Source organism: Aythya ferina (assembly GCF_964211825.1).
Source record: "Aythya ferina genome assembly, chromosome: 1".
NCBI classification, from domain to species: Eukaryota; Metazoa; Chordata; class Aves; order Anseriformes; family Anatidae; genus Aythya; species Aythya ferina.
Window position 1 is genome coordinate 185,700,299 of NC_140296.1, and position 21,818 is coordinate 185,722,116.

General features: G+C 39.9%; 1 protein-coding gene across 6 annotated transcripts in view; it reads left to right on the forward strand.

The window, feature by feature from the left end:
- PLXNB2 (plexin B2) overlaps positions 1 to 21,818 on the forward strand; it is a 257,534-nt gene that overhangs the window by 171,766 nt on the left and 63,950 nt on the right. For all 6 annotated transcript variants that reach the window (XM_084516756.1, XM_084516753.1, XM_084516754.1 and 3 more), the window contains 7 exons: positions 7,049 to 8,159; positions 9,837 to 10,019; positions 11,010 to 11,132; positions 14,970 to 15,070; positions 17,218 to 17,344; positions 19,158 to 19,308; positions 21,527 to 21,641. In XM_084516756.1, coding sequence (XP_084372882.1) covers positions 7,049 to 8,159; positions 9,837 to 10,019; positions 11,010 to 11,132; positions 14,970 to 15,070; positions 17,218 to 17,344; positions 19,158 to 19,308; positions 21,527 to 21,641 — 1,911 coding nt within the window. The remainder of the gene's footprint in view (positions 1 to 7,048; positions 8,160 to 9,836; positions 10,020 to 11,009; positions 11,133 to 14,969; positions 15,071 to 17,217; positions 17,345 to 19,157; positions 19,309 to 21,526; positions 21,642 to 21,818) is intronic.

Below are 21,818 nucleotides of genomic sequence, written 5' to 3' on the forward strand. Positions count from 1 at the left end.
TCTCATTAGCTGTTCTTAATGCTCTTTTGAGTGACTCCTAGCTGAAAAATTAAGGCTCTCATTCCTCCTGCTCCCTCTCGCTCTGACTTTGGGTCTGGATCAGAATATTAAATGCTTTGGAGTTCAGGTGTGTGTGGATGAAAGGTTTCGATTCAGACTACTAACAGAGTTATTAATTTAGCTTGAAGCTAATGACATAATTATTAATGCAAGTTTTGAATTCGCTAGCTATTTGTCTTGTGTAAATGTTTGACTCAACTCTTGGTGTCAAGTTTCTGCAGAGCCTGTGAGAGTCCTTGGTGGGGAGATGCTCTCCTTGTGATACAGGACCTACCATGTTGTGTTCCACAGCTGTTCATTAATGCTAAAATTGCAATGCCTTGAGAAACCTTTTCCATGTTGGAACAGGAAGATGTGGAAAGAGGGAGCTCACTGGTTTGCTGACTCATTTGTATATGGCAGTGCTATTTACTGAAGTTACCAGAGATGTTATATTTAATTCCTTTTTTCTCCCCTGTTTAATTCCCTTGTTCTCCCCTTGGAGACCATGAGACACAAGGCAGGGGATGCGTTTGGAGATCTTTGGTAGTATGGCTGGAGGTACAGACTTTCAAACTCATCTTCTGACTTCACAAGAAACTTTGAGTGGGATGACCTTGTAGGTCAATGTCAAGAGAAGTCCTTAAAATTCAATGTGGGCAGCCTTGTATATGTCAAACTGCTCCATCCCATCAAAACTGTCCCTTTACCCTTGAGTTCCCAGCTGGCCAGGCTGTGGGATGCCTCACAATATCCCCTTAGCTCCATGGTCTCTCTCAGGAGTGAGTTATCTGAGCTCTTTTTGCAAGAGGCACTGCCGATACCCCCGGTCTTCTGAAAGATGAGAGTCTGCAGAGCGATAAAAGGATCTTCCTCTCCGTGCCCCTTTCCCAGGGGCATCATCCTGTGCACACTCTCCTGTTTTCTCAGTCACTGATGTCTTACTCTGAATCTGCTGGTACGAGTGATAAATTTACTCCTCTGTGGGTCCCAAAGTACAGCACGTTCCTGCCCAGCCAGACAAAGCCATGGTACAGGTGGCACTGTAAGATCACATCTGCCTTCCTTTTGTTTTACCCAGCAATCGCAGCAAAACACCTGCAGAATGCACAAAGCTCGAGGCTGTAATTTTCATTATTTCCTTTACAAGTCTGTAATTTGCAACAGGCCTTATAAAAGAAGACCCTTATCAATATAACTATCATACATATTAAAATAAAGCTTATACTATTGAAATTTACTCAAAAAAAAAATGAGGTTTTGCCTTGTCTAGCATTCTTTTGTCTTCCACATAAGGAATAAAATCTGTATCATAAGTATTTGTGTTTTTTGCCACTTTTCCAGTTTCACCAGGTGGGATGGTTTGTCCCATACAAGGATGCTCTGTATGTTAGCAGTTTGTTTTGAGAAGCAGTGAGAGAGAAAGAAAATGAATCCTTTTATATCTAAGCATTACAGGCTATCGCAACTTTTAATGAAACAGATGTTAGTTTGGTTTTCCATTCTCCGCGAAGTGATCTCCCACAGGTCGCCAACCCGTGGGTCCCATCTGCTAGCAGCCGACCGTCAGCAGTGAAGGATGGCCACCCATCACAACAATCGCTCTTCTCAGTGGTTCTACAAAAGCAGTCCTGGACTTATGCCATAGTCTATAAAAGAAGTTCTCTCTCCAGAGCCTTTCCAGCATGTTGCCTTGCTCTTAGGAAATGTGTTTGAATCCTGCAGGGTGTTTTTTCCAGGTGATTCCTTTTCTGAACTAGTGAGCTACATCTTTGATTGGCTTTGGGAAACAGTAACAAAAGTTGTAGCTGTGGGGGAGGATGCTCACATTTACCTAGAGTTCTCATAAAATCAGAAGCTTTGAAATCCTAACCGAAAGCCCATTCATCCCCCATCCACACATTCTGCAATTTCTGTTCTGATTTTTTTTTTCAGCTTAAGAATGAAAGCTGAATTATTTTTGTCTTGTGGAAAACCTGTCTGAGGCTAAAGGCAAAGTTAATTAAATGAGGGAGAAGAGAAATTTATTTTCATTCCTCTTCTCTTTTCTCAAAATCTCTAAGCCACTTGAGTGCATACTTTGGATTTTTATCTTTTTATGTTGCAGTTTTGGGGTCTTTTTCTCTCTGATTAGGGGAAAGCTTGCAGAGGGAACCACAGTTCTCAGCATCGCTTACTTGAAAAACCCATCACATCAGTTTTGCATGCTAATCTGTTGGCAGAAGCATGTCTCTAGACCCAGCATTACAAGAAAACTTCATTTGGGCTAGATGAGGTACCAGAGTTAATTCAGGATAGTACAGTTAGCAAGGAACAACTCTGCAAAAACACACAGAAGCTAAACCAGTGAGATTATTCCTTCACTAGAAGACTTTCTTACCTGTTGTTTTGGGAAATATCATTTGCTTTAGTTGTCAGTTTTTCCAATTTTAGCCAAAACCTGGTATTCTTTCACTTCAACTGAAATAAATGTAAGAAATGAAATTAAACATTAAAGTTATACTGAAGGCAGAAAAGAGGTAACAGGATGGCTGAAAAGTTGCAGGTTCAGGTATACTGGTGCAGTAGAGGAGGGAAACAACCACCACGTGTAGGTCTGTGTACCACTAATGCTAATCCTTAAAGGTATTTAGGAGAGCTGTGTGAAGTCAATTTGAAACTCTCTTTGTGCTTGTGGATTATGGATGCTCTTTACTTTCTTCATGCCTTTTGAGGAATTGACTGTTAACTTAAGGTTATTGGTCTTGCTTGAGTAGAAAGACATAAAAGTTACATGCACTTAAATTAAAATTGATCTAGCTAGGAATGGGGCAGAGCGCTGGTAGCTGTGTCGTTCCTACACGGTGTCACTTCACAGCACTTTTCGTGTATGAAGTGTTCTCTCAGGTGCTTTGTGTTTCCTGCACACCACTTCTGGAGTTTCATATTCCTTGTAAACCGCATGATTGTGCTTGTTTTCAGTGGGTTTCTTCTAAAGTGCTCAGTTGCTGACATCCCATTTTCCCTCTCACCAAATAATGCTTTCACCTCTTGAGTCCTGAGTGGCTGTGCAGGGGCTAGATGTTACCGACACGTTCTTTTTAATTACAATAAACCTTCTATAATATTTTTTCTACTGCCATTTATTACTACCATTTCATAGAAATCACTTTCAGTTGTCTGTAAAGGGTGTGAATCAGAAGTATGTATTTCAAGATGGGGGAAGGGTGGGGAAGACATTGATGAAAAGGGGAGAAATCCCAAAAGGAAATGATTTTGCAATTCAAGTAATCTTGATGGCAGAGTGGTAAAGATTATGTTAGTGATATCATAGGGGGTGGGGAGCACGAAGCACGATGGAGGCAGGACTTTGAGAGTGAAAGCAATGATGTGATCAGCGGCTCTGTTGGGCTTCTTTTATCCTGATTCTGCGAAGTGCTTAAAAGTAAGTGCAAACTTTGGTCAGAGGATGTATACCAGGCTGTGACAGGATCAGGGTATGACTTTGAGTATACTGTATGAGGCCGTGTGTAATTAAAGTTACGTAAATAATCCCTTGGAAATACGTTTGCCACGCTGAATGTCTCAGATTCCATGCTCCAGCTTGGCTTTCTTACTCATTTTACCTTGTGCTGCCTTGACTTGTTCATTGAAAACAGAAGCTTTTCCCAGCAGGAACTGTTCCTAGGTACATTTCCACAGCAGCTAACTCATAAGGCATCTGCATTAAGGGCAGCCCTGGCCATGGCAGGCATCCTCCTGCTGCCGCTTCCCACCACCTGAGGTTAACAGCAGGTGAGAGAAAGCAGCATTCATTGTGCTTCCCCAAGTCTGGGATTTTAGAAGCAAACAGGGATTGAGTTCCGGATCTTTCCCGTAGCTTATTTAATTTTGGTTTTCTGTTCCCTCTGATGAAGGGAGGGGAAAAAATGGAACCCGTGCAGACTGTGAAGGACTGTTGCCTTGCGTGCAGGTCTGAGATAATCTCGTTGTGTTTGACGTGACACCAGGGTGACAGGGAGTGAATGCCAAAAAAAAAAAAAAAAAAGGCAGAATTAATGGAGAATGCATGTAGTTAAGGCAGAATTAATGGAGAATGCATGTAGTTCTGAATAATTTAAGCTGAAATTTTGATTTTAGTGCCTTATAGGATTTGTTTGCTGGGTGTTGCAGAAGATATTTTCTTCTAATATTTTTAATGGGATTTAAATGTCATTGACCTAGGTGGAGATCCTAATGAAGATCATTAATTTCTTGATGATATTCGCTCTGTAGTCCCAAATGAAATTGGAATGGTCTTCTGCTGGCTAGTGGCTGGAATTTGATTAGTAAGAGCCTGTCCTTGTCATTCATATTTTAAATTTGAAGTAAACAAGACAGAAAATAGTAGGGAAGAAGTGTTAGCCATTTTTGTACAGGGAGATGAATTACTCCTAGAAGTATCTCTCTCTCTCTCTCTCTCTCTCTCTCTCTCTCTCCTCTTTTTTTTTCTTTTTTTTTTTTTCTTTTTTGCCTTTGTTCTCCTTTTAGGACAAAGGCAAGTACACTGCAAGTGCTGCCTCTGTATCATTAGATGGGTGCCATGAGTGGACAAAACATGGCAGAAGGGAGAGATCCAGATTAATGACTGCTGTTAAACAATCCATTTGTAATAACTGCATTACAATTCAGTACCTGCAGTACAATTAGAATTAAAGAGATGCATTCTGCTCTTTCGTTACATTTTTTTAATCCGCTGAAATACATAGACATGAGGGTGAACCAAGCCCAGAATTTAAGGTACAGTAAATTACTATCCATTCATTTGAGGCATATTTTATAAGCAGAGCTATTTATGGCTTTTTGATTGCGATCAGTGATGACAATAATTACCTTGTGGGAAAAACATGAACAAATGAATCTGATTATTTTTTTTCACTTGATCCTTGCACAATAGATAGTGGAATGATAAAATTGTTGTGAAACAACATTGACGCAGTGTGTCAAGCTGTTTTTTTTATTATTATTATTTCATTGCAGATAAATGTCAGCGACAATGTTTGAAACTAGATGACATGCATCATGACATACCATTTAGCTGTGGAGATATAAGCTGGGGCCAAAGTTTGTTTGGAAAATTGAGGTCCTTGGGAGCAGTAAGAAATAGGAGTTTCTTACAAATAATAGCAGAATTAATTCTGTGTTCCTTAGAGCAGGTCTAAGGTTGTTGCAGAGAAGTCCAAGACTTCATTACCTTGCAAGGCGTGTGCTGAAGTCTGCATGTCTGAAGAACGGTGTATAATTCATAGGCTTTTCCTGGTCACTGTCATATGAGGTCAACCTATCATTAGAAGTTGGACTTGTGCTGTTGGTAATGTGCCGGCTCTTCTTTGACCCCTTTTTGCAGTTAACTATTCAGTCTGGTATGCGATAAGAGCTCTAGCAAAGTAAGATTGAAGTTAGCCTGTTATTTTGTCATTGTTATTATCCTGAGCTACATTTAGTAGGTTTTGGGGTGTTGGAAGTGAGAAGCACTCTACCCTTAGAAAAGCTGATCTCACCATTACATGCACATTTTCTTCATAGAGAAGCAAAATGCAGTCAGTGCCAGAAGGCAGGATGGCTTGTGATGCCAGGGTGGTTTGGGGACCTGGCAGATGCCTTGTTCTCAAAACAAAAGTTCCTCCCTCCCTGCTCAGACATTTGCAGCCCAGTTATTTATGATTAACATCCCACTACGGTCTGTTGCTGCTGCCAAAACAGAAGTTGTAGCTGCCACAGGAGGGTGGTTCCTTCATTGTTATTTTTATTGGTGTTTTTTTTTTCCTCTCAGTTCCTTGTTTTGGCATTTTCGGCTATTTTCCTCCTCCTAGCAGACTTTACCCTGCTCGGTTATTTTTTTTTTAATGTTTCTCTTCGCTTTTGTGGGGTTTTATTTTTTTCAGGTCTATTCACAGTTCCAGATATTTTCAGATTTAACTTTAGATTCCATGTAATTTTACAGGTTCCTTCCTCATCAGGCGATGGTGTCTCATGACTTACTTTGAAAATAAACATACTGTGGATTATACTTGTTTTTCAATATTTCCTCCAAATGCTATTTATCTTTCCCCAAAAACATCTGTGTCCAAGCCTTCTGTTTTACACTCTCAGAATGGAACACTTGCAGAAAACATAGAAAAAATGTTCAGTACTTAGGAAGCCAGTTTGGACTTGCCTCCTTGTTTAGCTCTTGAGGTTAAAATTAGGCCCCTTCTCACAAGTCTCAGAAAGTCCTCGTCTAATTGCAAACATCCAGGCAGTCTTCTTTGGAAGTAGAAACTGGGAGATGGATGTAGATGGGATACACACACACATGAAAGTATCTTAAGCATTTCAAACTCTAAGTGATGTTCTTAAGACAGATTTAAAACCATTAAGTTGCAGTGTTAAAGTGAATTGAAGTTTTGGACTGTAATGTATACTAGCAATCAAAGGCAGTGTTGCATATGAAGGGCTGTACCAACTTCCAGCTTTACACTGGTGAAGGATTAGTGTAACACCTTCTCAAAGAGCATCAACAGACGGATCCAGACTTACTTGTAGTCAGTGGAAGGACTTTTTCCTTCATCAGGAAAGTCCTGCAACACCAAATGTCTCAGCTTCTTGTATGTGATGTCTTCCACTCTACCTGAAACACATCCAGCTTATTTTTAAAAACTCAGTAATCAACAATACTCACATTATGAAATGGGAAAGCACTATCACTTCTTGGCATGTTGTTTCAAATTGTCTATTGACCTCATTGTGTTTTAGCAGAAAATTGATTATCTAATTGGCTGTATGATAATCACTTAGACATCTGACCTTATTTCATCCTTCCCCAACATACTAAATTGCTAGGCAATTAGCAAGATTTGAGGCTTTCCATAATCTTTATGACGTCTACACATGCATAAGGATGAGTGTATTTGTCGAAATCAATAAAGAAAAAAACCTTCACATTGCTGAATTTCATGTAAACTTTATTTTTCAGTTGTAATGTTTTTTTTTTTTTCTTTTCCTTTTTTAGGTATTACATAGAAATGGCTTTATGGATTTGGACTCTGAGCATTTTGAGCTGCTTTTGCATCACCTTATCCAGAAATGAGGAACTGAAATTTTTTCAGAGTACCACAGAGCTAAATCACCTAACAGTGGACAATGAGACTGGGATAGTCTATTTGGGAGTGGTAAATGCTCTGTATCAGCTCACAGAAAAACTGATTAAAATTAATCAAGTAGAAACAGGTCCAAGAAAGGACAACAAAAAGTGCACACCTCCCATTGATGAAAATCAATGTAAAGAAGCAGTACTGACTGACAATTACAACAAATTATTGTTGCTGGATAAGGCAGATAAAACAATTGTGGTGTGTGGAAGCCTTTTTAAGGGAATTTGTGCCATCAGGGATTTAGAAGATATTTCCAATGTTAAGTATTATGTGGACAGTAGTGGGGAGAAGTCCTTTGTAGCAAGCAACGATGAGAACGTATCAACGGTGGGATTGATCACTTCCTTGAACAATGACCGAGTGCTGTTTGTTGGGAAGGGGAATGGACCAAATGACAATGGGATAATAATTAGCACTCGGCAGCTCTACAGCAGAGATGGGAAAGACATTTTTGAGATGTATACAGACTCTGCAGCTGTTAAGTCAGCATATCACTCATCAAGCACACAACAATTCGTCACAGTCTTTGAGGATAAAAATTATGTTTATTTTATTTTTAATCAACAAGAGAAACAGCCTGTCAATAACCGCACACTAATTGCACGTCTGTGCAAAGATGATGCCCACTATTACTCCTATTTTGAAATGGATTTGGGTTGCAAAGATGATGACGGTGCCTACGATCACTGTCATGCTGCTTACGTCACTAGCCCAGGAGAAGAGCTGGCAGAGAGCATGGCTCAGCAAAGACAAACTACGGATTCTCCCTCAGATGACAAAGTTCTTGTTGCACTCTTCAGCAAAGTAAACAAAGATAACGGCTCTCCAAAATCTGCCATGTGTGTGTTTTCTTTGAGGCACATCAATGACAAAATGGAGAAGAACCGGAATGATTGCTACACTAATAAGAATACCAGCATGTTTTACAAACTCTTTGCAGTAGAAAACCCGTGTGGATCACATGGACTGGTAATATCAGCATCAATGTTGGAATCTGTGATAGGAATAGTGGAAATTATATAACTGTGTTTTTTAAGTGGCTTTGAGTTAAAGTCTAATGAGATCAAATGACTGAAAACTCAATAGCTGGATTCACTACAGAAATGGAATGTGGTTGGGGTTGTTGTGGAACAAGTCAAGCAAGAAGTGGCAAGATAGTTATAATTTGGAGTCTTTTAAAAAAGAGATGATGTCTTCTAATAGATGAATATTATTTGGTTTCATGAATGCATTTATTTCTAAATGTTCCTTCTGGTATGGAAATTACTGAATCATATGCAGTGATTTGTTATGCCCATGATCAGCTTCCAGATTGGCAATTTGGTCACAGCCAACGTATCTATAATGTTTTTAAATAGCATTATTAATCCTGTAAGTGATATCTGGAGCTCAATATTGTTTCTTACTTGGATATAAATTTTCAGATAATTGGAAATATGCATTTTTCTTATATTTAGGTGGTTTTCATGTTTCTCTGGCTCAGACTACACTGATAGCATGATGGCCACCTTCCATTTCTTTTCATGGCTTGTCATTACCTTGGATATGAGGGTTGTGGAGGGCACTGTTACACCTCTCAAGATACTGATCTTCATTTTATGACTATGACTTTTAGAGGCAATTTTTCAGCATCTCAGTTGACTTTATGATATATTTGCCCATACCACTGAACCTGTTTCTAAGCCCCACTTGTGCATGCCATTTGTTACTGCAGCCAACCCTAAAGTGGGTTGAGGGATTGAATCACCTTAAAAATAATGCAGCTAACTCTTAGAAAGATGTCTTAATTCCCCAGCCTTACACACTTAAGTAAGCAGTTGCTTGAGCACAGCCTAAGAAGTGGTGTGCTACAGCCCAGGGGTAGGAGTGAACAGCTGAAGGGATGGGGCATGGGAATACTGGGTCAGTACTGGTATTGACCCAGAAGCCTTCATCTCATGAAACCACACCCCCTTCCACATAGTAAACCTCTAACACTGATAAGAAACCAAACCAACACTTTTTGCCTCGAAATTCCAGTATTTCTCACTGCAGTACCCTGCACCTGAGGTGGGCATCAAATATAGAAATTGTGAATGTGACAAGTGTCCCTGGCTTCCAGCAAAAAGGAGTTGTGAATTTCTGGTCAGAAAGACAGTCTCGTTACCAAATGTAGCAGCAAAGGCAAGGTGTGGATGAACTTCCTTCTGGTAGATCTTCCTGCAGTTTGGGATTGAAGCATATCGAAAAGGGAATGTGATGAAAGTTCATGAAATGGTTGCCGGTGGGCTGCTTTTCCATGGAGAACAGCAAATTAAAAAAAAACAAAACAGCATAAAAACAGTCTTCCAAACAAAATCAGTCAACCTGATCTATATGACATGCTAATTAAACAAAGTGGTTACTTTTTAATCTGTGCTTCTACAATGAAAGAGAAACAAAAAAAAATTCTCCCTCCATGTCTCCTGGAAAGCAAAAGCATTGAAGCGGTTTGCAATTAGCAGGCTGCTTGTTGGCTTGGGTAAAATGGCCAGGCAATCCATTTCTCTTTCTGCTCTTCTATGTCTGAGGGGTATTATATTGTGGTAATAGGGTTGCACTTCATTCTTAGCTAGGAATTAGTGATCTGAATGTTTAACATCCTTCTGTATTGCTATTCCTTATTAGAATGCAAGCAAAAATTTCCCCTGTGGCTCTGAACACTTACCGTACCTTTTGGGAAGTAAAAATGGTGTTGTAGAGAAGCCGGTGTTACAAAAAGAAGGGATGAATCTCACGGCTGTTACTGTGACTGTGGAGAATGGGCACACCGTGGCGTTTCTGGGAACTTCAGATGGAAAAATTCTTAAGGTAACAAATCTGATTAAAAAAATTAGAGCGTGTTGAAAAGGTTGCAAATTGTACTGATAGCACGCTTATGCTCTAAAAGTAAATGTGATTTATAAGATCAAGTATCAGGAGCAAATTCTTTTGGCACTTGATATTTTTACTTTCAATGAGAAAAAGAAAAAAAAAAAAAAAAAGTCATTTCTTGCATACCTCCACTTTCCAACACAGTTGGAATTAGCATTGCCTGGATAACGCTTCTCCCAAAGGTTTAGGTATCTACTTGGAGCCCTATATTCATAGCCTTAGGTAATCTAACAGCTGTTCTGGCCTTATCTCTGTTCAAGCCCATGGTAGTTTAAGAGCAACTTTTCATTTTACAATCATTCTGGCCATTCAGTGAATAGAATATAGATCATAGAATCACAGAATGGTTTGGGTTGGAAGGGACCTTAAAGTCCACCTGGTTCAACCCCTCTGCTATGGGCATGGACACCTCCCACCAGACCAGGTTGCCCAAAGAGACGATATAAAGCTAAAGTTGGAGCTCTGGTAGATCCTGACTGTGGGGCTTGTAGTTCAAAGGTCTCTGTGTCTGCAGAGTTAAAATATCAGGACTGTTACACCATGCATGTCATTTTGTTGAAGGGAAGTGATGGTCGTGTGCCGCTCTGCGGTTTGTAATTTGAACCTGATACAATTGGTTATTGTAAGGGAGGTCAGCAAATTTGAACGCTTTCAAGTGCAGAGGCTCCAAGTCAAGAATTTTAATTTTACAGCACTCAAATAAATCAGTATTTCCAAAAAAATCAATGCAAATATTAGCTATTGTGAGCAGTGAGCAATTTCTTTTCCATTACTTTTCTGCTGTACTTGCTGCTTTTGATGCTAAATACTTCAAATTGAAATGTTTTCTCTGATATGAATTTGTGAACTTGAGTAAACACAGCATTTTCGATAATGATAATTGAAAAAAGAGCAACCTTTACCACCTTTCTTTCTTCCATGAAACAGGTGTTCCTGTCATCCACTGCAACTGAGTACAGCTCTCTTACTATTGAACTAAATAAACCCATAAAGAATGACCTGGTTCTTGACAAAACCCAAGAAAATCTATATGTGATGACTACAGACAAGGTAATGTAGCACTCTCTTTTTAAGGACCAGGTTGAGCTTAACTTTCTCTTGACTTTACCTGATATTGGAACGTTTCTCTCTCGTTCCTGGAAACCACCCTAAGTCAGTGGGGCTGCCCCTGCTCCATGTTTGTGTGTGCACCTTTACAGGCAGAAGGAAAACAGAATATTACGAGTAACTGAAAACGCAGCTGGGGATGGGAGGTGGATGAAAACAGAAGGTGAAGGGATGTTCTCCTTTTACCAGCTTCAGCCTCCCTTTGCTTTGTGCTCCCTCCAGCAGAGGTGAACAGGAGGTATATAGATGGTTGTAAAGCTAAGCAAAGAGGGGTCCTTCATCTTTTTAGTGTTGCCAGTTCTTCTGGCATCAAGGTAGGTCTCTCCAAAAATGAAGACCTTCCTCAAGTCCAGGCTGATGAGCTTAATTGTTTGACTGTTACTTGGAGAGTGGTTTTATCCTTAATGCTTTAATGATTGGGAATGGGAGGTGAGTTCTCCTCTGAAGCTCTCCCACAGGGTCTGGAAGAAGGATGAAGTTGTGATGTTTGGCAACAGAACATTGCAGGGTCAAGCAGCTGCATGTCAGGGAGGATGCTCAAGCTGCCATCGGGCCTTTGCAAGAGCATTTCAGGATTTGGGATGCTGGTGGCTGACGTAATAGCATTCACACATCTGTAAAGCTGCCAAGGGTTTTCATGAGTCTTGCTGTCAAAAACTAAGAAGCAATGGAAAGAATTACAGTGTTGGGAAACACCCTTGTATGCTGGTGCAGCAGGAAAGGTCAGGCTGTGCTCTGAAAGGAACAGGCAGTCTCTTCTCAGTTCCCCTTCTCTCAGCTGGCACAATGGAGACTTGTAAAGGAAAAAGGAAAGCAAAAAGGAAAGGAGGAGAAGAGAAAGATGCCAGACTTCTGGCTGTAACCTGCTCCTGACACTTCCCTCTGCGGTCACTGGAGCTGCCAGGCTCACACACGGACCAGCAGTTCTCTGAGATGGCGTGGGTGACAGACAGACTGCCACCATTCGCAGCACCAACAGGGACACTGGGTGGGCACGGGAAACAGGCCAGTCCCAGTAGCAAGGAGAGAACGATGATGACTGTGACAGTGGAGTACTAGGGAAGATGGTGAGGGAAGCGTGTTCTCTTCCTGTTTCATAAAATATTAATATAAATTTCTGCAGTGTTAATGCTGCATTCTAGCTGAAGGATTTCAGGCTGGAAGCTCCGTTGGAAAACATGCCAGATAAGTGACTGATAAAACATTTAGCAGTGTACAGTGTGTGAGAGAGGTTACTGCACTTTTTTTTTTTGTGGTAGTTGGTACTTCTAATTTGGCTTCTGCTCAAATTTGGAACAGAACTCCAAGCCTCAAAATTGTCTGTGCGAGGCCAGGCAGCCTGGCACCCTGCGTGGCAGGATGATGGCTTGTTGCTTCAAAGCCCTGAGGTCCCCACCAGGCTATGCCATGGGCAGCACAAAGATGGGGGCAACCTTGAAGCAAAACAAGTTTTCTGGTGATAGTCTGCATGAAACGGAGCATTTAGGAAAGTCCCTCATAATTCTGTCTCTGTAAGATGTTTAAATTCAGAAAGCAGCAAATTTCTGCCAAAGAAGGTATTTCAGTTTAATTTTTTTTCCAAGCAGCTCCCATAGACACATCCATTTCTAAATAATGGGAATAATAGTTTTCTTTTACAAAACCTGTTCAGCTTAAATATGAATAGCTAAAGTTGGGAGCTCTGTCACGGCATTACATTACTGTCATCTCCAGGAGTTAATTACAATGAGCAGTCCCACCCACTTTTAGAGCCAGATAGATGAAAGGAGAATGGAGGCCTTCATTGCTGGAAGAAATGAAGTGACAGCAGCGAGGAGAGAAGAATAAATGCTGAAATACACACTGCTGTTTTCAGAACAGCTGTGAGTTAAGGGAAGAGATGTACCAGAACCCTGTCCTTAGAGTTCTTTAGAAGAAGATAAACGCTGAAGGGCACAATAGCTGCACTGATCTGCTTCCTTAATACTGACCTGCCGGACAGATGCAGCACTTGCCTCACAAGTGATGTTGTGATGGGTGATAACTTGAAGCAGCCTTCAAAGAGGAATCAGATGGAGAGAAAATATGGGGAGGTTAAGAATCGTAGTGAGAAGTCAGAGCTTGCTTTCCTGTTTCACTTCTCCTCCAGCATCAATAGCAGTGGGTAGCTTGGAACAGATGCCTTCAGAAGTCAACCCACTCCTCCCAGAGCTGGGGCAGGCATCACGAAGAGCCCCTTGAAGCTGGGAAGGACCACACCACCCTTGCCATGCTCACATTAGCTCATTAAAATAAACAGAAGTGATAGGATCTCAAATTCCTTCTGATATGTCCCATATCAGGAGTAAAACTGAAGCCTGTGACAGCCACCATTCTCACCGGCTTCTCTGCTTGCTTTAGGTTTTACCACTCTCCCTGGCTAAGACCTACTATTAGAAAATCTCTAAAATGAGTTTCTCTGCATTTTGAAGATGACCGTAAGCCGAGCTGCTATTTAAAATCCATTCAGTTTACATAAAACTTGCAGAGACGGCAAGGGGCTTGTTACTGCCTGCCAGAATTATGAAACAAACACTTTGTCATAAAAAAGCCATTCACTGGATATTAAGTTACTCACAAGAGTGGTGTTGGTTGGTGAAGCAGTGTGCCAGTAGATCAACTCTGGTTACATAGCAACCTGAAAAGTACTAAAAAGATAAGCTTAAGTAGTAGTAAATGCATGAAAACTACCAAATGTTGACATTTTCCTTAACTGAGTCAGGCTGAACTCTCTTAATGTGAAAAAAGGCCAAATTCAGACTTTCAAAGTAGCTTTGTAGCTGCCAGTAGTAGGTTTAAATGAGAGGATTAAGTAGAAGAAACAAAGCTTACATCTTCTAGTAAGCTTTCTGCAGTCTTCATAAGTGAAGTATAGCCACTGACAGTGCTGGGAAGAGGTATGTCCCCTTGCCCTCTTGCACAATTCAGCAGCACAATTAAAAGGGATGATAATGTGCCAGCTCATTTTTCTGGGCACCAAAGTAAGACCAAATTGTTTATTCTCACCCCCCGAGGAAATCAAAACCAGAAGCCGTGTATTTACTGGGGGACTGAGACCTGACGATGCTGCTTCCTGACATAATTATTTCCATTTTCTGTTGTAAATCTATTGCATGGCAGAAGGGTTATGCGTGGAAAAGTGCCGTAACCCTGAGCACCCGGGCTCTCTGAGGCTTTCAAACTTTCTGAAATGCCTTCTGGCTAAAAGTGCCACTTACAGTTACATTTCCAAATGATTTCATCATCATGCTAATGACAGAAAGGGGAGGATATTCTATTTAAAAATGATCTAGCCAGTATCAGGTTAGTCTTTAGAAGGTATATGTCCTGCTGTAGCAGTTTCTTGAATTGGAAGAGCTGCTCATGAAGTGTCTGTTCCACAGCAACTGCTGTCATGCAGGTTTCTAGAAGTACCTTAACCTGCAGGAGCTGAATAGTTCAGGTTTTTGAGACTTTCTCATTTTTCTTGGTTATGGCAATGACCTACGTTACTTTGAAGAGAGATTAGAGAATATTGGACTGAGAAAGAGAAGGAAAAGTGTGTAAATTTAAACTTCATTTAGTCATGATGGACGGGATAACCAGGCTCCATTTTTGTGTGCATTTTGTTAAAAATCAAACTGTGCTCTAATTATAGTAACACCAGATCAAGCCTTCCACTGGTACAGGCAACAACATTGTACAACCCTGTCCATAAGCTTTTCAGCCTCCATGTGCCTTTCTTCAGATACGTTATGGTTTGTCTTGCTTTTGTCTCCCTAGGTGCATCTCCTTCCCGTACAAGACTGCTTCAAATACTCCGACTGCGAGAAGTGTATGCAGGCAAGGGACCCGTACTGTGGCTGGTGTGTGAGAGAGGGCAGGTGAGTCCTGCATGTGTTCTTCAGGCACAGGCAGTGGAGATGCTCAAAATGTGACCCATGCCTTGCGTTACTGCTTTGCGTAGCAATTCCGTCTCTTTGTACTCAGCCTCATGGTCCTGATGGGGATTTAATTTTATCACACAGACATTGGTATCAATCTTCCATGCACACAAATAAGTCCCTGTTGACTTCTGCAGATTTCATTAGTTTGGGAAAATATATATGCTTCTGCTGGTACTGAAAATCATTATACATCTTGCAACTGCAAGTTTTATGACTCTCTGAACCATCCAGTTAAATATTTTCCCAGAAATTAGGAGTGCTCCCTATTTAAAATCCTAAAACTATAGCATATATTTTAAGTAAAGAAGGAAAACATAAAAAAGAGCATAAAAGAAAAAATTGCTAATGTCTGAAAATAAAGAATATAGATCAAATGCTGTTTTTATATAAATGTCAGCTACTGAGACATGTAGCTACATTGAGCTCTCACCTAATTGCAGGAGAACAGAAACTGGCATTTGGCTGACTTGTCTGTAGAGGTTATCTGAATTAATATTCAAACACATGTAAACTAGAAAAAATCTGGATGTCTCTTCTTTACACTGTGCATTGATTGGAGTGGCGAGAGGCAAGAGCGGTCTTACAGCTCTCCTTTTGACTACTAGGTTAATTAACCCCTTGGCATGAGCAGTTGGGAATTCATGATTCTAAGTACTTGCTGTTGGAACAAAGGGGCTATTTAATTATAGTATGCAGATGAATTTCAGACTTCGAGCTTCCTGCCTGAAAATGTGAACTATCATATTAAGTTACCTAACAGCCTGATGTGGAGCATAATGTAAAGCACTGCAAAGAAACTTATGCGTTACATACAGTTTTATACAATATACAGTACCTCTTCAAGCCTGGGCTTCAGCTTCAGTGGACGAAACCTGGGGATTTCAAATATACAACTCGAACTCCTCCTGGGCTACTGGGAGTTGAAGGCCGTGTCATATATCATACAAAAGGCAATTTTCCCTAGATTTCCCTTCAGGTTTCTGATATGACCGCTGACCTCAATAACTTGAAGTATTAATGATCTTTGAGAACAGGCAAACATGAATTTTTGCATTTGGTAGTATTTCTTCTAACAGAAAAAGAAAGAGAAGTGCATAATTCCTAGTGTTTTTCTTACCTGCACCAAGTTCTGTCTCGTGAAGGCATGCAGTGCTTAATTGTGTGTTTAGGGACACATTATATGAATGCAGACTTCGTATGTAAATGATATCCTTAGGGTAGGGCAGGCAGAACGGTGCAGCAACTGTGCTGTACTGAAGCCCCTGATGAGTTAATAGACTTGTGTTACAGCAGATAGAGATACTACAGAGTTTTCTCCCAAGCATTGCACAGGATGAAAAGAATATGTATGAGATCCCCCCGACCCTTTGTCGGTCTTTCAGTAGCCACATGTGCAGCTTCTGTCCTGCAGTATCTCTCCTTTCAATTCTTCCTGCAGGGGAGCTGGGAGAATCTCCCAGTACTTTTGCTGAGGCTGCACAGCCACTGTTGTCTTCCTGTAATGGTAAGAGTGCCCAGGCAGAAACAGATCTTAACTAGTGTCAGGAGTCAATAAAACCATTCACCAGGAGAACAGCATTTCCCCGTGCACCCCCAGCAATACTTCTCTGTTGCATTTCTACCCTCATGAGTCAGATGTCTTCTTACTGCTAACACACGGGTGTCATCCACTTAGCCTACAGAAAAAACAGGCTGTGCCCACTCCTCCAGGAGTTTGTTATGTATTAAAATGAAGATTAATCAGCCTAGTTTTAGATCAGGCAATGGCTCCATTCTCCTTTTGATGCTACATAAAATATGAGTGCATGTCTATAGGTTTGAGTTGTCTAATCCTAGGTGGTGTGCAACATATATGTAAGTTTCTTCATTTGCTTTTTACATCTCAAACCTGGTCAATACTTACTCCATCAATTATTCCTTCAAAAGTCCTCTGACAGCAACCTGAATAGTCAATATTAAAGAAAATTTCCAGTCATCTTATGTTGTAATTTTAGTCTTTCATCCCAGAATTGTTGCATTGTTCACAGAACTCAGAGTTCAGCTATGATACTGTTTTGCTTTCGTTTTTGTTCCTATTTTGTCAGGTGCACAAAGAGAGCAGACTGTGAAACAGCTGATAAGGAGAACCACTGGCTCTGGAGTCCAAGTGGCACATGCGTTACTATCATTAGTGCAGACCCTCGAAACATGAGTCGCAGAGCTCCTGCTATGGTATGACAGGAAAATGCTTTCCCTTCTTGTTCTTAAAACATGCTGATGTGACTACCAGACAAAGGAATATCTGCATTTCTTTATGCGTGGTGGTGACAGGAACTATAAAGTGTTTTGGATATCTCAGCCTTTGGTGTTTTTCACACTGCTCTTCTTGTGGGTTGCAGTTCATGTTTTCTCCTAAGAAATGCTCTTTTCACCTTCTCTGTAAACCACAGTGCTGCATCAGTGTTGATGACAAAGCACTTAGAGTGAATATTATGAAAGTGTTGCACAATATTGTATAGCCCATAAAAGGTAATTGATAGGGGAGATTTCGTGCTGCCCTTGCATCCTCTTTCAGCTTACTTGAGCATAAACTTAAGTAAGTAGCAAAGTCATAAGATGTCTCTTTAAAATCAGCAGTGGAATTGCCTACACGGCAAAGTTTGCTTGCATATATGGAGGAGGTAAATTCAGCATGCAAGGCTGCTCTGCAGCAAAAAAAAATGAGCGTCTGGAGTGTGACCAAGGTGTCAGAGCTTGCTCTGACTCCAAATGGAGCATGCCAATGAAGACTGAAGACTTCCTGGTGGTGCTCAGCAAGTAAAATCAGGTTAATTTTGAGTAAAGTAACTAAATGACTTTTGATCCTTCTTAGTCAGAAAGAGATGTTAATTCAAATTAGTTTAATTTCATTCATAAATGATGTAAACAGCATTCTGTTAAGGCCATCTCTGTGTTGAATAAAAATGCTAGTAGAATGTAAATAGCCCACTTAAAATCCACGCCTCTTCTTAGTTCAGATCTTGTCAACTTGTGTTGACAAGTCTTTGGTGCCTCATATCAGAATATCAAGTAATATCAAAATATCTAAACAACAAAAACAAGCCCAACTTCAAATGAGCATCTGCATGCAACCTTCAATATTACCAGTGTCGCCTTCTTCTTGTGATTACTTTACTCACCAAAAAACATTGCAGCTCATGAGACAGTGGACCAATTTCAGTGGAAAAAGAATGATTACTATTTCTTTTCATACAAAATGGAAAAAGTTAAACTGTATAATAAACACACGAGAAATATCACATCAAAGAAGGCATCCAAAACTTCATTTTTTTCCTCTTCACTTGCTAAGTTTTCCCTTTCTTGGTTTTTGTTTGTTTGCTTGTTTGTTTTCTTTTAGTTTCTGACATGTACACTGTACTGATAATTTCCTTGAAAAAATTAAGATCTCACCATCACTCTCCCAGAAATTCTTTTTTGGTAGTAATGATAGATGTCAAGGTTTGTGGGGTTTTGGTGTTGTCTTTTTTCATGTACATTCAGTCTAGTGAAAGCCATTTTTCCACTCAGCCCTTTCAAACTCCAGCTTTTCCAGCCTATCCAGCCTTGGTTTCGTTGTTGACTAATAACACCTATGGTTAATGTAATTTTAATTAAGTTCTTCAAGTTTTAAGTGTTAACTGCTCTGTTTACTGTTGCTTAACATGGATGCTGTGTACAAGAACAAAAAGCTGTGGGTGTATCTGTACAGATATTTTTGTCCTGATCTAGTCCACTGACAGGACAAGAGGTGTTTGTGACAGTTTAATTCAACATAGACCCATCTGGAAAAGTGGTAGAAAGATAAGAAGAAAAGATTAGTAGTTGGCAACAAATTAAAATTGAAAAGGAGAACAGTCATCTATGGTACTAGCCAAAATATCATCTTTGGTTGGGAAAAAAAAAAAAAAAAAAAAAAAAGCAACTGAAAACTCTTTGGCCATAAATCTTTACTGGGCATTGGTTAATTTCTTTCAAACATTTTACCTTTTTTATATATTGTTTGCAGGTGAAACTGACTGTGAGTCCACTGCCAGCTTTGAACAGTGATGACCAGCTTTTGTGTACATTTGGTGACACAACCCATCCTGCTCAATTAAATGAAGGGGTTATTATCTGTGGTCCACCTAAAGTAATTCCTCCAACTCCAGAAGGTCAAGGTAAAGAAATTTTGCTACCTGCCATTTATAATAAAAGGAAGGAACACAAACCCCTGTTTCTAGTGTGATGCTTTTATATGAACTGCATGCATATTTTTTTCTTCTTCCAGTCCTTTGCCTCAGATAGCCTATTGTTGATCTTTGTCCAGTCAAATATTAATTTGAAAAAAAAAAAAAAGTTTTACTCAAACTTTTTGCATTGGTGTTTTCACAAGTTGTGCCAATCTCCAGTGTTTGTATCGGGATAAGAGGTGCAGTGTCCCAAACAAGCAAAATCCAACTACTCTAATCTTAATCTAATCACTCCATGTTGTGAAGCCAGAAGAGCAGCATATGCACAAGTTTTCTTGTCTTAGTTTTGCTCATGTAGTTCAGTGGCTTGTTTCTGGTCCATGTCACAAGGTCATCCTTTCTGTCATAAAACCTTCTGCCACTTCTACTATGTGCCCTCCAGCTTCTGTAATAGTATGACTAGTGGAAAAATGTGTGATCGTATAATTAAAGGCTGTATCATTGTTCTGAACCACTGATTATACACTTAAGGTCTGTTGCCAACCATAATTCTTGTGCTGTTTCCTAGATGGTGCTTTATTTGTGCCTTAAGTCCATATATCTTGATACATAAACACATGGGATAAAACCGGTGACACAGCCCAGATTATGTGGTCAAATTTAAACAGACAACGAAAGAAGTGTTCTTGCATCCTGTATAGTAGCAGTCCCTGTGGATAGCCTTCTTATATGTACCAAACCTTCCCTGAAGTGTCAGAGTGGTACTTGGAAGCACTTTTTAAGACAAGCTTTGATTGTCTTAAGCAGGTCAAAATCCAGTTTTAGTTGTGCAAAGAGCAATGATGTTAAAATCTCTCTTAAGTTTTAAAATAGCTGGGGTGTGTCAAGGTATCAGACTGTGCAAAGTGTTAAAACAGCACTCCTTTACTTAGGGCCAATTCACATTCCCTAAATATTTTGAAAAGTAAAACATCGAGAGACTAAGTTGATAAATATGACAGCTTGACATCTTCCAGCATAAAATGTAAGAGTAGAAACCTGTCGGGAATGGCATGAGAGTAACCAAGTCACCTAGAAATACTGCACCTTCCTGAGTTTGTCCCACAGGGATCCATCTGAAAGAATGTTCAAAAATAATATCAAGATGTTCAGAAGCTTGGCAGACACTTCAGCAGAAGGCAGACAGTTATTAACACAGGCAGTGGTTCCTGACAGCATGTGACAAAAAGTCCAGAGCTGACCACTTACTGCTAAAAAACCCTGTTGAGTTTAGAATAACCCAAGTTACTGGAGTCATGGTCAGTTCCAAAAGGAATGTGATATTTCTAGAGAAGAGGGATGCTTTTTTCCTGTCCCGTTTTGAGGAAATCCCCTGGCATTTCTACCAATCCAGAATATTTAACGGGACCCAGTGCAGGCAAAAGTGACTTCCAGTCATGCTGCTCATGGTCTTCAAGAACCTGTTAAAGGAAAGCAGAGTTTGAAGTTGCCCAATAGCTTGTGAAATAGCTTGTCACAAGGGCTTAATGATTTCTGCAAAAGGTATTTCAAACAGCTTCACTGAGGAAAGCACCAGTTTCTAAAGATAAATTTTCCACTCTCAGCTCAGTAATGATCCAGATAAGTACATTTGTGGGGAAATTGCGTATGGCAAACTGAAGATCACAAGTGACTGTGGTAACTTAGCATTGCAAGCATTGTTGGGCATTAACTGCAAGGACCACTTGTTTCAATTCACATGACAATGACAGTTTTAATCCACAAATGAAACAAGTAATTTTACATGAAGACATATTCATATCTAAGAGAATCTTTGACTGTTCTCGTGCCAGTTTTCATCTGTGTTCAATTACCTTCTTACTCCATTTTCCTTATGTGTTTAGACTCCTTAATATTCTAGCATGATGATAGTGCTACTAACATTTTCATAAAGAAAAACTATTCTGTAATTTTGCTTCTTCCATTTATCCCATCTCTGCTCTTCTTCTGAAAACCATTTGCTGAAAAATTTTAGAGGTTAAAAAGACAAAGCAGGGCCCATAAATCTAAAGTATAACAGGTCATGAGATCCAGAGTGTCAACTGCGTAGTTAAATATTTACCTGTCTTATAAAATAATAAAAGTATTATTATTGTATCATTCTGCTCAAGAGCTAAAGAATTCAACAACCACTTAGATAACTTTTTTTCTTTCTCTTTTGTGATAGATCATGTTTCAGTTCCATTACAGTTAACCTTTAGAGAGAAAGAAATATTTTTTGCATCACATACTTACCCTTTTTATGACTGTGAAGAAGCAATGAATCTCTATGAAAACCAGCCGTAAGTATTTCAGCTTCCTAAATGAGGTGTTTAGATTCTGTGGCATGGTGTTTCAGGTAACTGGCAGCCGAGTTACTGAATCATTTCATATTTAAGCCTTTTTCCAGTGTCTCAATTCATTTTTTCTCACACTTTAACGGATTTTAAAAATGGTTGAAGCTGGTAACGTAAGACACT